At 40.4% G+C, this 17,127-nt stretch overlaps 1 protein-coding gene across 10 annotated transcripts in view; it reads right to left on the bottom strand.

Annotated features, from left to right (window-relative positions):
• Window positions 1–17,127, bottom strand: part of TCF4 (transcription factor 4) — a 404,113-nt gene that overhangs the window by 256,075 nt on the left and 130,911 nt on the right. For all 10 annotated transcript variants that reach the window (XM_083355584.1, XM_083355583.1, XM_083355580.1 and 7 more), the window contains 2 exons: window positions 11,995–12,056; window positions 8,807–8,903 (listed from right to left, as the gene is read on the bottom strand). In XM_083355584.1, the coding sequence (XP_083211710.1) occupies window positions 8,807–8,903; window positions 11,995–12,056 (159 nt within the window). The remainder of the gene's footprint in view (window positions 1–8,806; window positions 8,904–11,994; window positions 12,057–17,127) is intronic.

Genomic DNA, 17,127 nt, shown 5'->3' with positions numbered 1-17,127 from the left:
CTGCAATGGTTGTGTGAAAAGTGGTCATAAGGAATATTTTTCAGTGCTATGGTAACTTCAAATGACCATTAAATGAACTGTTGTAGGTCGAGGACTGCCTGTATAATCTTTAGGCCATCATTTTGGTTCCTCATAAAGCCACATGTTTTGAACAATTTTCACTGATTCATGGCAGGATATATAACAAAAATGTCTCAAAGGTGCTTTTTCAAGACAACCACGACCTGGGTGACGAGCTAAACTAAATAGAAACCTTCTTATGAGGAAAAAGGAAAACGGAAACAAAGACAATCCCAAAGCCAAATATACCACATGAACATGTCACCCACTGCATCATAGCTTCTAACTACATAATGTAGAAATAAATAGCTTCAGCAGGATTCTTTAAATCTATGTAAAGTTTATTGAAAAAGGACATTCTGCAACAAGGCAACTTATCATACAGTTTAAAAATAAGGATACTGAATGATATCCTTGCAGGAAATTTTGTTCCTTCTAGGAAACAATTAGAAAACATCAGTTTCTTCCCAACGGAGGACTGTTATTTAAATAGTAGACAAATCTCCACATATTCAGTGTTCTGTTTCGTGATTAGAAACGATTATGATTAGAATCCTATGGAAAATGATTCGAAACGTTGCTGAATATTTTTAATCTATGTTTTCCAGTGTCCTTTTATTTGGCAAAATTTGCAATCTTCAAACCGGATTCCAATACTGATTGGGGAGGACCACTTCTTGTATGTGCTATTTCTTGTCTTTACTTCATATTTAAATGTTACTGACAATGAAGAGGCCACACTACTCTCTCATTTAGAAGAGAGCAGCAGAGAAGAAAGCATTTTCAAGGCTTCACCTTTGCGTGGTGCTAAGTTAAACTCAGGCTCGCTAGAAACCCTTTGAAGCAAACCAACCTAAATATTCCTGCTAGGCAGACTGAGCAGAGGAACTGAATTATAATGAACCACCAGCTGTCACAATATGACCACAGTAACCAAATCAAAATATCAGCCACTAACCCAGATGAGATTCAAAAGGTCAATGTATAAAGCCAGCAGCTTTCTTCAAGATCATCCAAAACCTCAGTCTAAATCCTAGCAGTGAAATGTTCCATTAACCCACGGGGAGTATAGAAACAAGTTGCTATGTATTGGTAAATGATTTAATGTACTGGCGTGATAACCTAGGCTGATAAGAACTTACAACAGAGGCATCTGAAAATTGAACAGCAAATCTGGAATGGCATGTATCTGTAGTAATATATTCTGCCTCCGATATAATGCCAGAAAACATGGGAAAATTCTCACTGGCTCCACTGCTCACCATTGATTTATCCTTCAAAATTGAATGTACAGTTGCTGATTGGGAGAACTACAACATCTTGGAAATGCATTTTGACTTTTGATCATGATAAATAGAGTTTTGCTCATTCCCACAGCTAATTATTTCAACTGATTTAAAAGCATTTGGAATTGAAATTTCCAATGTAGATGCACAGTTGTCACACAACTTTAAGGATCCTATAAAAATTTCTAGTAACCTCAGGTAGTCCCCGACTGACAACAGTTCGTTTAGTGACCGTTCAAAGTTACATCATCACAGGGGAAAAAAATACTAATGACCATTTTTCCCACTCACGATCATTGCAACATCTCCATGGTCACGTAATCAAAATTCAGACACTTAGCAACTGACTGACATTTATGACCGTTGCAGTTTCCTGGGGTCATGTGACCACGTTTTGTGATCTTCTAGCAAGCAAAGTCAAGGGGAAAGCCAGATTCTAAGTTACTAAAGTTATTAAATTGCAGTAATTCACATAACAACGGTGGCAAGAAAGGCCACAAAATGGGGCAAAATTCACTTAACAAAGGTCTCAGTTAGCAATTGTGATCTTAAGTCGAGGACTACCTGTACTGTGCTAAATTATAAACTGCCCATCTCCACCCCAGCCCCTTTCTCTGAATTACTCTCAGGTCCAAGACAATAAGAAAAACAAGCATGACATGTTTGGCTTTTAAAATCCAGATTTATGTACAATGTAAATGAAATTTCAGACTGAAAAGATATCTGTGAGGTTGAAATTTGGGGTTTATCCAGCCGTGTAATTTTCCTGCTTCCCAACAACTTTCTTCAATGCATTATCCGCACATATTTCCCCAAATCATGGCTTCATTTCACGTGGAGGCCGCTGGGCTAATGTGTGCATGTATATGTGGGAGGGAGGGAGGGAGAGAATGAGAGAGAGAGAGAGAGAGAGAGAGAGAGAGAGAGAGAGAGAGAGAAATTTAACTAAGAATATGAACTCAATTTTTGGGGAAAAACATGCAGTTTCTCAAGTTGATATCAAATTTTGAGCCAAGGAATTAGATTAAACAGATGGATCTGTGTACCTTGGTAGTATCTGAGGGGCTGCCACAAAGAAGAGTGGGTCAACATATTCTCCAAAGAGGGCAGGACAAGAAACAATGGCTAGAAACTGATCAAAGAGAGAAGCAACCTGGAATTAAGGAGAAACTTCCTGACAGGGAGGACAATTAACCAGTGGAACAGCTTGCCTCCAGAAATCATGGGTGCTCCATCACTGGAGATTTTTAAGAAGAGACTACTAGACAGTCACTTGTCTGAAGTGGTATCAATTCTCCAAGAGTCTCTTCCAGCTATATTCTATTCTAAGATTTACTTAATGGGAAGATGGAGAAAATTTAAGACATTCAAATGCTAGTAGATACACAGTGAATAGTATGTGGTCTATAGAATGAATGCTAAAAATTAACACATGAAGTGTTAATACCCCTTTATAATGCCTTGGTAAGACCACACTTGGAATATTGCAACCAGTTTTGTTCGCTATAATATAAAAAAGATATTGAGATTCTAGAAAGAGTGCAGAGAAGAGCAACAAAGATGATTAAGGGAATGGGGGCTAAAACATATGAAGAATGGTTGCAGAAATTGGGTATGTCTAGTTTAATTAAAAGGACTAGGGGTGATATAATAGCCTGTTCTAATGTCTAAGAGGCTGCCATAAAAAAGAGAGGGTCAACCTATTCTCCAAAGCACCTGAAGGCAGGACAAGAAGCAATAGATGGGAACTAATGAAGGAGAGAAGCAACTTAGGACTAAGGAGAAATTTCCTGACAGAACAATTAATCAGTGGAACAACTTGCCTCCAGAAGTTGTGGGTGCTCCAACACTTCAATAGTATAGGATTTCCTGCTTGAGCAGGAAGTTGGACTAGAAAACCTCCAAGGTCCCTTCCAACTCATTATTCTGTTATTCTGAATGTTCACTGAAAGAACAAAAAAATGTGATTGTGTATAGGACCTCACTCTGCCCACATTGTTATATGGAGGTAAGAGTAGGGTATGTCAGGAGAAACATAAAAGTAGTCTGGATGAAGTAGGAATTGTCTACTCATTGCATCCGAAACAAGAAAAAATGGGGCAAGGCTGAATAATTTAATATGAACGGAATACAAATTTTAAAAAAATGTATTGACGTAGTTTAGACATATTGAGAGAATGAATTTTTATTTTTTTAAAATAAGGATAATAACTCCTGACAATTATGAACAAACCTATAGCGAGATTTTTTTTAAAAAAGAAGAACTTTACTTTGAGAGCTCAATGAATATGAAGAAAAAAAATAGGACTCTGAAAGCATCTGAAACAAAATTGTTAAAATGGAACAACCATACCCTCCATCTCTGAATATTAAATATTCAGAATCTAAATCAGATAACTCCGCTTAGAGAAATTGTATTTTCTAAACTTTGACAAACATATTCAGAACCACAAAAAAGAAAAAAAAATCTAAACCAATATGTCAAATGACTGCATCTACAGATGTGTGTGAAATATTTAAACCTAAGAATGACTCCCATAATTACCATTGTTTTCATCCTCATCCTTCTTTTAAATAATAAAGCATACCCAATAGGATTTAGGATATAAAGCAATCCTTAAAATTATCGTGCCTGAGTACAAAAGAGCTTTGCCTGATCAAAGGCGTCTCTCCGTGGCCTGTGTAAAATTATCTTTCAACAAGTTAGCTAAGGGAGTTCTACAGTTTCTTACTGACTGATCTCATCTTGTAGACATTTCTGTTACTTTCAGGTTAAAACTCTCTAGTCTGCCGTGCAGGTGCACTCACTTTTAAATCTCCTTTGAGGTGGCAAATGTAGCATTTCTTAATCACAAAAAGGCCGTGTTTCAGAGCAGACAGCTTATCTGAGAGAACAACACTTTCATTAGGACCTCATACACAGACAGAATATTGTTATCTGGCGCAGAGCATTGGTTGTCCATGCTCCATCTAAAGGTTTCAGACTTCTTTCCACTGAAGGACAAGAATACTTTCTGTTACATACCTGATATGGGGACAGGAGCTGGAGATGAGAGGGAATACTCTGGAAAAGAAGAACTCAGCATGGTATTTTGCTTTTTAAAGCAGGGCTTTTCAACAAGTGGCACATTGGCACCTGGCAGGTGGTACGGGACCATCCTAGAAAAGTGGTAGCGGGGGAGAGGAATGAGCTGAACCAGTGGCAGCACTGCACAAGCCTGAGTGAGAGACGGCTGGAGCTGCAGGGCTGTCAGGGCTCAGTGGAAGCACCAGGATCAGCGCTTCTTTGGGGCTGTCAGGGCTCAGCGGAAGCACCAGGGTCAGCGCCAGGCTCCAGCTGGAGCTCTGCGCTGATCTTGGGGCTTCTGAGTCCAGAAACGCCAATCAGCTGGAATCTTGCAGCATCTCCAGGGTCTTGTGATTTACATACAGATGCTTGGCAACTGATTCATATTTATGATGGTCACAGTGTCCCAGGGTCATGTGAAGTGACCAAAACCTGCTGCAACCACCCAGCAGAAGGGAGAATAAAAACCAAACACCACCCCCATCCCAACCCCCACTGCGAATCTGCAACTGAAATGCTCACAACAATGAAAACCTCGGACAGGAGGAAGAGCACTGCCGGGCAGGCAGGCAGGTGTCTTGCTCGGCTGTGGCTTGGGGGCACTTTTTTCAGTGCCATTGTAACTTTGAACAGTCACTAAGCGAACTGTTGTAAATCGAGGACTACCTGTACTTCATCACTTTTTTCCTTTTTGGTCATCAAGTTTCTGACACCTTGCTATGTGACTGGTGGTACTCGGATGTTGCCATATCCTAAAAGTGGTACAATGGGTGAAAAGGTTTAAAAGCCATGCACTGAAGAACAAGATTACTTTCTGTCACATACCTGATATGGGGACAGGAGTTGGAAGTGAGAGGGAATACTCTGGAAAAGAAGAACTCAGCATGGTATTTTGCTTTTTAAAGCTCCTCAAACTACTGGTATGTATTTAGTTGTAAAATTTATTAGTCACCCATCTTACCACCCAGTAACTCTGGGCAGCTAACCCAGTAACTCTGGGGGGCTAACCTAAACGTTGTGGTAGAATCACTGGCTGAAGGAGAGGGGACCCCTCCAGGGGAGTAAAGACAATCCAGCTTGTACTTGGTTTAGGGAGAAAAATGTCTGAGGTCGAAGTCTTGGTCTATAGCTGCCATTTCCCAGGGAAGGCAGACAGTCTGGTGAAATTCTTGTAGTATAGATGATCAACAATAAATATCTACTTGAGCCTATTTATGAGTGGTTCTGGTTGTGTGCACCTGACAGATGTTTTGGACAAGAGGAAATTCTTTCATGCAGTTCTCCTTCATCCCTACTTTATTTAAGTGTACTGCAGTTCAACTCCCGTCATTCTTAGCCAACATTTGTCACAATGAATGAGGATAATGTAGTAATGCAGACAGTTCCTAAGATGGTACATGTAACACCACTGTTACACGAACTGCATCAATTGCCAGTTTACTTACAGGTCCAATTTAAGTTTTAAAGTCCTTCCTGACATGGTGAACGGTCTTGCCCCAACTGGACTAGCCTGCCCCACTCACATCAGCAAAAAAGGCCTCCTAAGTTCTCCGTTGGCCAAGGAATTTCAGCTAGCCGGGTCTAAAAGAAAAGCCTTCTTTGCCATGGGCCCCACCATCTGGGACATCTTGTTGCCACCACCATTGTGGCCTGCCAGAAGGTCCTTAAAACCTGGCACTGTAAGTTGCCTCGGGACCCGAAGGAAGCATGCTGGATGTGGTTAGTGGAGTTATAGACTAAAGCTCATTCAGGTGCTGTTTGTGCTCTTAGTTTTTAGTCTTTATTTAAATGCTGTTTGCTTTCATATTTATGCTTTTATGGCATTATAAGACCTCCCAAAATCACTTTGAAAAGTGAGATGAGAAACATATCAATTTAATAAACAATAGGAATTATCCTATGATAGTAAGGTAAAGGTAAAGGTTCTCCCGCACATGCGTGCTAGTCGTTTCCAACTCTAGGGGCCGGTGCTCATCTCCGTTTCAAAGCCGAAGAGCCAGCGCTTGTCCGAGGACGTCTCCGTGGTCATGTGGCCGGCATGACTAGATGCCAAAGGCGCACGGAAGGCTGTTACCTTCCCACCGTAGTGGTCCCTATTTTTCTACTTGCATTTTTTGTGTGCTTTCGAACTGCTAGGTTGGCAGAAGCTGGGACGAGTAACAGGCGCTCACTCTATTACGCAGCACTCGGGATTCGACCCGCCAAACTGCCGATCTTCTTATTGACAAGCTCAGCGTCCTAACCCACTGAGCTACCGCGTCCCTCCTATGATAGTATGCACCAGCTTTTTAGTTTTTTTAGATTTTCTGCAGATGAGCTTAAAAGAGTCTTGCAAATGTCAATGGATGGAGATTCAGAAAAGCGATCGACTCTTTTAACATAAGCAAACAGGAAGAGACAGTCAGCTGTAATTAACAAAGAAAATCCTGAACTCTAGCAATACAACATGTAGACTGTATAAGAAAGATCACTGGTTTTAATGCAGATAGAACTTTATTGCAGTGACACATTTCTATGAACCTACAAAGACTCACATTTCCAAAAGACTGAAATAAAAAAAAATATAGAGATACACTGCCTAGAATACAGGGATACAAAACACATTGGTCATTTTAAATGAAGCAGCAGGTTCTGATGGAAACAAGAAGTAACAACTGTTTTTAGCAACTACAAAAATACTGCATTTTAGATTTCCAAATTAAATTTCAAACAAGTGTTATATAAACCTGTCTACTGTTACATGCTCCAACAATTCTAATCAGGATGTAGTGACTTCATATTTCAAAATGCTATGACAGTCTCCTCCGTGCTTAAAAGAAAGTACTCTATTATACAAAAGAAAGCATAATTTTTCTTGGCAAAAAGGATTTTCAGGCTATAGTGTCTCTGTTAAAATAAGCCAAAACAGGATGTGATAAACCTTAAAAGTTGCAAAAGGTACAGTGAAAAGGTCATTCCTGAAAGCACCATTCAGCACAGTGGGCTATACAGAAGACCATGGTTACATGGAAAGATTATATTTACACTGCCTGCAGTCAAATATAATAGTGTGAGTTAAGAAGGGTGGTTCAGAATTTCTTTGCTTTTCTTGGCTCAAACCAGCTCTTTGAAATGGCTGTAGCTACATTACTTGTGTGTGACTGCACACGCATTACTGCAAGCTTCAACACTGTCTCTCATGTTAAACAACTCACAAATATTTCCCTAATAATAAAAGACAAGGAATATTTCAGGGTCATATATGATTCCTAGAATGATATATCACAGTTACAACTCATTGCTTTCTTTGGCTCAGATTCACTTGTTTGAAACCCAGGCATCTCAGCTAGTTCACTGACAAGTGCAAGGAGAAGGGTGTGATCTTGGCCAGAGAAAAGGATTAGTAATATTTTTACATCATATATTTATCTTAACCTAACTCATTTATCAGGCATGATTAAAGCTGCTATCTGCACTTGCAAATAATTAAAGACTTTCTTTTAACAGCCAGAATTATTACTACGGAAAAGCGATCCCTGTAAAAGAGAATGATAGTGACCAAGCATTATCCAACTGTGAGGGCACACACTTGCCAAACACCACAGGCTGTCAGAAGTAGAACACACTCTAGACAAGGTCAGACTTAATGTAGAAACTTGCCACCCAGAGATTAAAAGTCCCTATAGGCAAATTCACACTGTTAAGCTAAGAAAACAACAGTTTCTGATTGCTGATAGCGAACCCTACACATCCACTGGGACATCCATTTGGATTCACTGAGCTTTTTCATACATTTTTCCTTTTAACATTTTTACGTTTACAATGTGCTAGCATAAAAATAACATACAAATAACTAACATTTTACAGACGAGGTATGCCTTGGTGAATACAATAAACTCAAACAGAAATAGAAGTAACATAATAACACAGTCTCTCCCCTTCCCATAAATATATCTAAGTCACATTTCAAGCCATGAAATCTTATGCATGAAAACAAATTGACATAAATTAAAAGCAAGGTGATATAGCCAAGGACTATGCCGAAACACTGCAGAAGTAGTCTTCACTTTATAAAGCAAACATTTTTTTCCTCCCCTTTCCCCTATACATATTCCAGGTTCTCCCCCACCCCTTCAAATCTACTCCAGAGAGTCCCTAGTTTCATCTGGTGGATGAATACAAGAAGATTTAAAGCTGTTTAAAAGTAGATATGAAGGAAATCAAGTTACAAGCCACATATTTGCAGATACTTATTCTAAGCAAAATATTTGCAAACTTTAATGTGAACATTGGTTTATTTTATGGCATAATTAGCATTGTTTTAGAATTGATGGTGGTGAAAGGAATATTTCAAAGAAAAAAGCAAAGCAATTACAAACATTTAAGTGTAATAGAAACATTAATTTCTTCTTACTTTGTATTCTGGAATTCACAAAAGGAGGAGATAGATTGTCATGTGATCCAAGGTCCCTGTTTGTCATATGTTCATAAGAACTTCCATCTCCATAGTTCTGTAAATAAATTGGTAGCGGTTTAAATGGAATATACACATGCAAACCTCTATTTCTCAGTCATTATAACTAGAAAGGCACTTTTTCAATGGACTGATGAAATTTGAAGATAGCTATTCTAACATATTAAAAATCTGTACTCGTATTTATGTTAATAACTCAGATATTAGCCAGGAAAAATGACATTTTCTATCTTCTCCAAAAATGGAAATGTTATGTTTTTGCAGTTATGGTCTCAAATAATGAGAAACATGGGAAGTTAAGATTATATACTTTATTTAAGGAAACATTTCTATTTCCAACACAGGCTGAAATTAATTTGTTTGTGCTGACTCTTTCACTTCCCCCCCCCCACTAGTCTGATGCATTAATTTGCCCATGCAATCTGATTTATTTTAAATTCATTCTACTTTTATTCAGATCAATTTTACTTAAAGATTTATGTACTACTATAGTACATACCGTACTTCAGCAAGAAGCAATGAATTTATGAACTCCTTATTGAAAACAAAGCAATATTGCATTTCCTATTTTACTCTAGACTGGCTCAGCATTTTTTCTGAACGGAATTTGCTGACGTTCTTCAGACAACCTCACAATCTACAGACAGTTCTCCATATATGTTTTAACACAATTCCAAAACTGAACAATATTCCAAGAAATAGGTAAAGGTAAAAGTTTCCCCTGTCCAGTTGCATCCAACGCTAAGGTGCGGTGTTCCATTGAACACTGTTTTCTTTTTGAATCCAAAACATTGCATAGTCTAACTATATGGCTGTTGGATGTCTTGAATCTTATGTAGACAAGAAACTTGAAGTGAAATAAAGGGAATGCTTCAAATGCTTCTCTTTGTCAGCTGAAAAAAATAGTTTTATTTTGCTTCTAGTGCCTTCTTTAAGAGTAATGGGGTTAATCATAAAAATATAGCTGCTCAAAAGTTGGCCTTGTTTCCTATATAGGTTTGCGGTTGTCTAATGGTCATTTGGAATTTTTCAGCCCAGATCTGGTAGCTCTGTATAAACAGACAGATGAAGATGGTGATACTTTTGGTTACTTACAGCTGCACTTCTAATTTCTGCCAACTGTCAAAAGAACTTTGATATTAATATGTGACACTTCCTGAATCTACTGAACATTCTTAGTGGGAATGAACATGTGATCTCTGTAACATGAGAAGAGTTTCAGTTCATCAGCATAATGCATTTGAATATCAAGCTGTTGGATGCCTGGCTTACAGTTGGTAAACTAGTAGGTCCTTATGCGTGTATTTGCACATCACGGTTAGGGGAAGACTGTCAAAAGACTCTCTAGCACTTTAAATGTCCTCAATTTTTTAGATTCAGAGATCATTTCTTGGCAAAACATAGCACTGAATGAGTGTATCCACAAAATATAGAAAAATGTATTTTTGTAAAAGAAAATACAACACCTTAAAGTTAGGGCAGTGCAATCAGTTATCTACAGTAAGTGCTAAAATAAGAGAGAGTGAAAAAGTTGAAAATACACATAAGAGGACAAAAATTCAGATGTTTTAGAGTTAGCAGTCTGCATATATGTCCCAAAATGTAACACTATTGTCCATTTCCATTTCTAATAACTACAATAGTAGTTATTTAGGATAGCCTAAATAATTACTGGAGCGCCTCTGCAAAGGTTTATTCTTAAATGAATGGCATAACTTATATACACTTATTTTACAAACAGGTAAGTGCATATAGATATGTTGAGTCTGCTTATAACGGTAGCAAGGATGGGCAAATATGGCGCCTTTATGACCTGTGGACTTCAACTCCCAGAATTCCTGAGACAGCTATGAAGTCCACAGGTCATAAAGGGGCCATAGTTGCCCACCCTGGTTTATAGCTTAGTTTAGTCAAGTAAACCCTTGTCCAGGGGTAGAGACCAATCGAACTAAATAAATTATATTTATGAACTGTTAACTAAATTTAATGACAAAGATTTTAATTATGCATTGAACTTATTGCTGTATTTTATATTTTGCTTTCTATCTTGTTGTAAGCTGCTTTGAGTGCTTTTTGTAGCAGAAAGGTAAAGTTTAAATTTAATAAATAACAACACAAAATGTCCTGATCATTTGTGCCATGCACAAATACAAATAATTAAGTTGGTTTACATTGACCATTAAACTTGGCATAACATTGTGATTAAAATTATTCCAAAAGATAAAAGAATTGACTAAAATTACAAATTATTGCCATAACATCCTAAGAAAAAGATGAAAAACAACTCAAGACTCCTACTATTGCAGCAATTGTGCAATGCATATACCTTACTATCTTATAACTTTAATGTTATAAGCAACCCAGAGTCATCTATGGCAAGACAAAGGGAAATAAAGTTAATAAATAATAATAACAATTTTTACCAAAGCCTTTCAGATGATTCAGTTACATTGGGATAAACTAAAACAGTGGAATGAACAGTTACTATTCATACTAGTTTTCCTGAACTTTGGGCATACAAGAAAAAATGGGCACACATTAGATACATATTAGATAAAATAGTTTATATATCTCTGACGTACTGATTTCTTGGTATTATATAATGTTATACCTTAATTTTCTTTTTTCTGCTCAGTAATTAATTTGAAAGATTTATATACACTGACAGCAAGAGTGACAAAGGTAAGCTAAATTAGAGAGTTAAAACTCCTAGCATCCAAAAAGTCCCACCTTCATATTTAATATTTTGTCCTGGAATTAAACATCTGGGAAGCCACCTACAACAAATGAGAAATCAACAGCCAAATAAAGAGGGGAGGGGAGGAATCCAGACAGTTTACAAAGAGAGATAGCCATGGATCAAAGAATGATAGCAACACATGAGGCAAAGTATTTAATGAGGTTTCTCACTACTTGTAAACAGGAACAGAGCAAATGTCAAATTCAGCTTTGAGATTAGATAAAAATCTAAAAAAAACAACACCCAAACTAAAACAATCCTGGGAAGAGGTTGCTCTACAGCCAAATTTGCAAGTACATTTTTCTGTGCAATCAGGTGCACAATTAGATTTAAAATTTGCATACACAGGAAGGCTGGTGAGGGATAAAAAAAGATTAGATGTACTTACCCTAGATGGGCTAGGATGTCCTCCATTCCCCCAGGACCCTGAGCTAGTTCTGTCTTCTACATCTAGGGACAAAAAAGTTCTTTAGGCTTTATTGCAATTTTTTTTCCTTTTGTATAGGCATTTTTAAATTAATATTTCAAATTAATCTCCTGTTGCCTTTAATTAAGAATCAGGCACATGGCTACTACAATGATAGTGGCTTCTGACCCAACCACTTAAATTAACTCATTTAAATTCACAGCAGAAATGAACTGGACCCTCAGGAACACAAGGTTTGCACATAAAAATTATTCCAGTCTTTCAAAAGTGGCTGGAAGTCACTGACTCAACTTGAATTGAAACCTAGCACAGAAATGCATAGCCTCAACAATAATACCAATGATACTGCTAAACAAATAAGAGAAACTTAAGATAGTGTTTTTAGAGGAAAATTTTGCTTCCTATCCCACTTTTCTATAGAATATTCCTTCTTAAAAGCAGATTTCAGAGACTGATTTGAGAAGCATCTCTTTTATATTTTGAATCTGTAATAGATTTAGACCTGTTGTTTAAAAGGGAATTTCATTCCTCTTCGAATGGAAGGCAATCAATTATTCAATATAGGCTCATTCTGGTTTGCAATAAAGATGCTTATTTAGCTATGCCATGCTGTACATCTGAAAAAAAAAGTTCTGAGCTAAAGAACATAAGCCAACTGATCAAATCAAATCAAATCAGTTTATTACAGCGACATGGCCAGAAACAGTAAAATATCCAATAGTTAGACTACTTACATACATACACATATAAAAATGCACTGAGCATGATCTAATGATGAATAAGAACACATATAATAAAATTAATTTTAAAAAGTATTATTAAAAAAGGATGAATGTATCCAAACAAATGATGGTATAATGTCCTTGACTTACAGCCATTTGTTTAGCAACCACTTCATCTATATTTCAGCCAAAAGGCTGGTCCCATTACCGTATTTTCCGGCGTATAAGATGACCCGGCGTATAAGACGACCCCCTACTTTTAAGAAGTTTTTCAAGGTTTTGTCTTATACGCTGGAAAATACTTATATGCCCTGCCCGTCGCAGAGGAGGCGAAGGCCCGACTGGCCCCGCCGGCCCTCCCGCTGCTCCCGTGCTTCTGCCGGCCCCCGAGGCGCAGCGTTTCCTGGGCGGCAGGCAGCGCCGGAGGGCAGCCGCCACCCCGCCACGGCCGGCGCCCCTCCTGCTTCCCTCCCCAGGCCTTGAACTTCTCCCATTGGGCGCAGGGCAGGGCAGCTCCGCCCGCAGCCTCTTTTTTAGAACTCGTGCGCTTCCCTCTCACTGTCGGTCGAGGCGCGCTCGGCCCGGGCTCCCGGTCCCTCTTCCCGGCCGGCTTCCCACCCTGCCCCTCATGGAGCTGGACTGGGCGTGCAGCCTCTCGATGTGGCTGCTTTTCCTGGGCACCTTCTCCTCCCCCCGCGCTCCGCTCCTTCCCAGCTCACTTGCTGCCGGAAAGCATGCTGCTTGGCAGCGGCCTGCAGGAACCCTACAGAGGGCACGCGCAGGCGCAGAGCGAGGCCCCGCCCTCCCCAGGGACTTGTAGTGCAGCAACCAGATTGACTTCTGATCAGCGCTTCTTTGGGGCACACATGGCCGGGAAAGTGCGTCAGAATCCCAGGTACCTGTAAGGCGATCAGCCTGCTTCTCCCCCATTGCCCCGCGTGAGTGCCTCGCTGGCCGCCGAACCCTGCCTTTTGAGCAGGAGCGGCCTTGCCCTGCTTGCCCTTGGCCGCCTCCGCGGCTACCACTCTGGTGCAGAGCAGGCGAGGCCAGTCCCCGTTTGGCCTGCCAGCTCTGGAAGAGCTCCGCACGAGCGCCTCGCCGGCTGCTGAACCCTGCCTTTTGAGCAGGAGCGGCTGTCAAGCCCCGGGCTCGACAATCAACCGAAGTGGGGGGGGGAATCCGTGCAGCAACCTGGCTACCTGGCCTGCCAGCCGCTCATTGCTCCGCTGATAAGCTGGGAGGCTGAGACTCCGGATTTGAGCCACCGACAGAGCACAGCACAGGGAAGACGTGCCAAAGCTCATCCCAGAGCCTCCCGCTGCTGGAAGCCTGCTTGCAAAAAGCAGGGCGGGCAGTAGCAGCTGCTCACGGCGCCTCCTTCCCCCCTCCCGCCACCCTCTCGCCTCACGAAACGGCCTCTTAGTCCGGCACGCAGCTCCGATCCCGGCCACCAGGCTGGCTCGTCTCCAACAGCACCGCCCGGCGGAAGCGCATCCCCGCAGGGGGGAGAGCGGTGCTGGTGACAGGTGAGTCCGGCGGGCGTGAGGCCCTCCCCTCGGGCCAAGAGCCAACAGGCAGCGCCGCCTTCGCGTGGGGAGAGCCGCCCGACGCTCCTGCCCAGCCGTGTCCCGGAGCCGCGCCGGAGTTTTTTTCCGGCGTATAAGACGACCCGGCGTATAAGACGACCCCCCAACTTTTGAGAAGATTTTCATGGGTTAAAAAGTCATCTTATACGCCGGAAAATACGGTATTTGTTAACCAGAAAAATAATATGCCTCATCACTAGTTAACACAGTCCTATTTAAGTCTGGATATATTCCACTTAAGCCAAATTAAGATGTGCCAAGTCACAGGTTGGAGATCTTAGCTATGTTCTGCTCTGAAAGTCTATGAAAATGTTGTCATGAGCTGTGAGAGAGAAGGTAGAATATAAATAAGCCTAACAGATAAAGGACAGGAAATAAAAAAACAAGATCTGCAATATTATCATATGCCTTAATGGTTTATTTTTCCTACAAATTGGGTTATTATGTTCATATACCATCTTTTCTTTGCCTGGTCAAATCATGCTCCTAAAAATTAGCCCGAGAGGTAAGGACTAGACCAAACTCAGCAAATGAACTTCATGGAGACTTCACTTCAGGTCCAAGTTGAGGATCACCAAATATGTAGACAAAACAAAGGTTTCACTAACTTCTCTCCAAACTTAAATAATAGGCATTAGGCTGGCCAATGGGCTTCAGTGTAAAGAAACATTAAATAATGCACACTGGAAATAATTCTGCATGGAGTCTGAAGGGATTAGAGTCAGCGGGAGTGAACAAGGAAATCATTATAGACTGTGCTCAGAAAATGAGAAGAAAAAGAATGTAAGGATTAAGGATCACTAAGTGAAAAAGTGCTGATATTTTTTAATGTATTTATTAATAAAGATAAAAGTAAAGGTTTCCCCTGTCCAGTTGTGTCTGACTCTTGGGGCCTATGCTCATTTCCATTTCTTAGCCGAGGGAGCCAATGTTGTCCAAAGACATTTCCATGATCATGTAGCCAGCATGACTGTATGCCGAGGCATATGGAATGCTGGTACCTATTTTAAAAAGGTAAAGGTTCCCCCGCACATGCGTGCTAGTCGTTTCCAACTCTAGGGGCCGGTGCTCATCTCCGTTTCAAAGCTGAAGAGCCAGAGCTTGTCCGAGGACGTCTCCGTGGTCATGTGGCCGGCATGACTAGATGCCAAAGGCACACGGAACACTGTTACCTTCCCACCATCATGGTCCCTATTTTTCTACTTGCATTTTTACGTGCTTTTGAACTGCTACGTTGGCAGAAGCTGGGACGAGTAACAGGCGCTCACTCTGTTATGCGGCACTCTGGATTCGACCTGCCAAACTGCCGACCTTTGATCGACAAGCTCAGCATCCTAACCCACTGAGCCACCATGTCCCTTCAATATGCTTATATACAAAATATAAATTAACTATTTTAACACTACAAACATTTTACATTAATACTGGCACATGAAGATTCCAGTTCTATCACCATCTGTATTCTTATTACTTTTCCACCACAGTGGTCCCTATTTTTCTACTTGCATTTTTACGTGCTTTCAAACTGCTAGGTTGGCAGAAGCTGGGACGAGTAACAGGTGCTCACTCTGCTATGCGGCACTCGGGATTCGACCCATCAAACTGCCGACCATCTGATCGACAAGCTCAGCGTCCTAACCCACTGAGCCACCGCGTCCCTTATTGGTATCTATTTATTTACTCAAATTTGTCTGCTTTTGACCTGCTAGGTGGGCAGTAGCTGGGGCAGGTAATGGGAGCTACCCGATTGTGTGGCCTTTGAATCTGGAACCTGGCCTGTCAACTTTTGAGCTGACAAGTTTAACTTGTTTAACCACTGAGCCATCCTGTCCCCATTATTTGTTTATATCCCAACCCTATTATTTTTATAAGTAACTCAAAGTGGCAAAAAAACTTAATATTCCTTCCTCCCTTTTCCTATTTTCCCCACCACAACAACCCTGTGAGGTGAGTTGGGTTGAGAGAGTGTAACTGGCCCAAGGTCACTTAGATGGTTTTCATGCCTAAGTGGAACAGAACTCACAATCTCCCTGTTTCTAATCTGGTGCCTTAACCACTAGACCAGGGGTAGGCAACCTTGGCTCTTTTATGACTCGTGGACTTCAACTCCCAGAATTCCTGAGCCAGCCATGCTGGCTCAGGAATTCTGGGGGTTGAAGTCCACGAGTCATAAAAGAGCCAAAGTTGCCTACCCCTGCACTAGACCAAACTGGCTCTTATAAATACATATATAGATATACGTCTTGATTGTTTTGAAATAGCTATATCAGTCTCCCTTTCATTCTTTGTCAGCAATCCAAATTTATTTAATATATAGATATAGATACAAACAACTTTATATAACATACAGCAGCTCTATATGGCAATAGAGAAAGTTGCAGAAAAATACAACCAAAAGATGCACCAACAACCAATATATTAAACTTTGAACTTCAGTTAGCATAGCCCTAACACATCTGAAAGGGACCATTCTAAGGAAAAACTGCTGAAACTGGGGAATATTTTTTTTTAAAAAACACCTTATAGCTTTTGGGAAATTATAGCTGAAAACTCTGCAAAATTCAATAATAACAGTAACAATAATTAATATTCAGTTCCTATGGGTACTGCTGAGACGTATGAATTAAAATGTACCCTGTGGGGGTTTATTAATCTCTTCCCTGACACAGGATATTAATCCTGTTAGTTCTGCAGATACTGGATGGACTTATTACTTCCCATAGAGAAATGTTTGTGTCCAGAATTTTTTGGAATCATGAACCAAGCCCATAAAATTTCTCCACTTG

The sequence above is a fragment of the Vipera ursinii genome (genome assembly GCF_947247035.1).
Source record: "Vipera ursinii genome assembly, chromosome: 2".
NCBI classification, from domain to species: domain Eukaryota; kingdom Metazoa; phylum Chordata; class Lepidosauria; order Squamata; family Viperidae; genus Vipera; species Vipera ursinii.
Note: the sequence above shows the minus strand (reverse complement) of the source record. Positions and strands in the feature narration are given on the sequence as shown.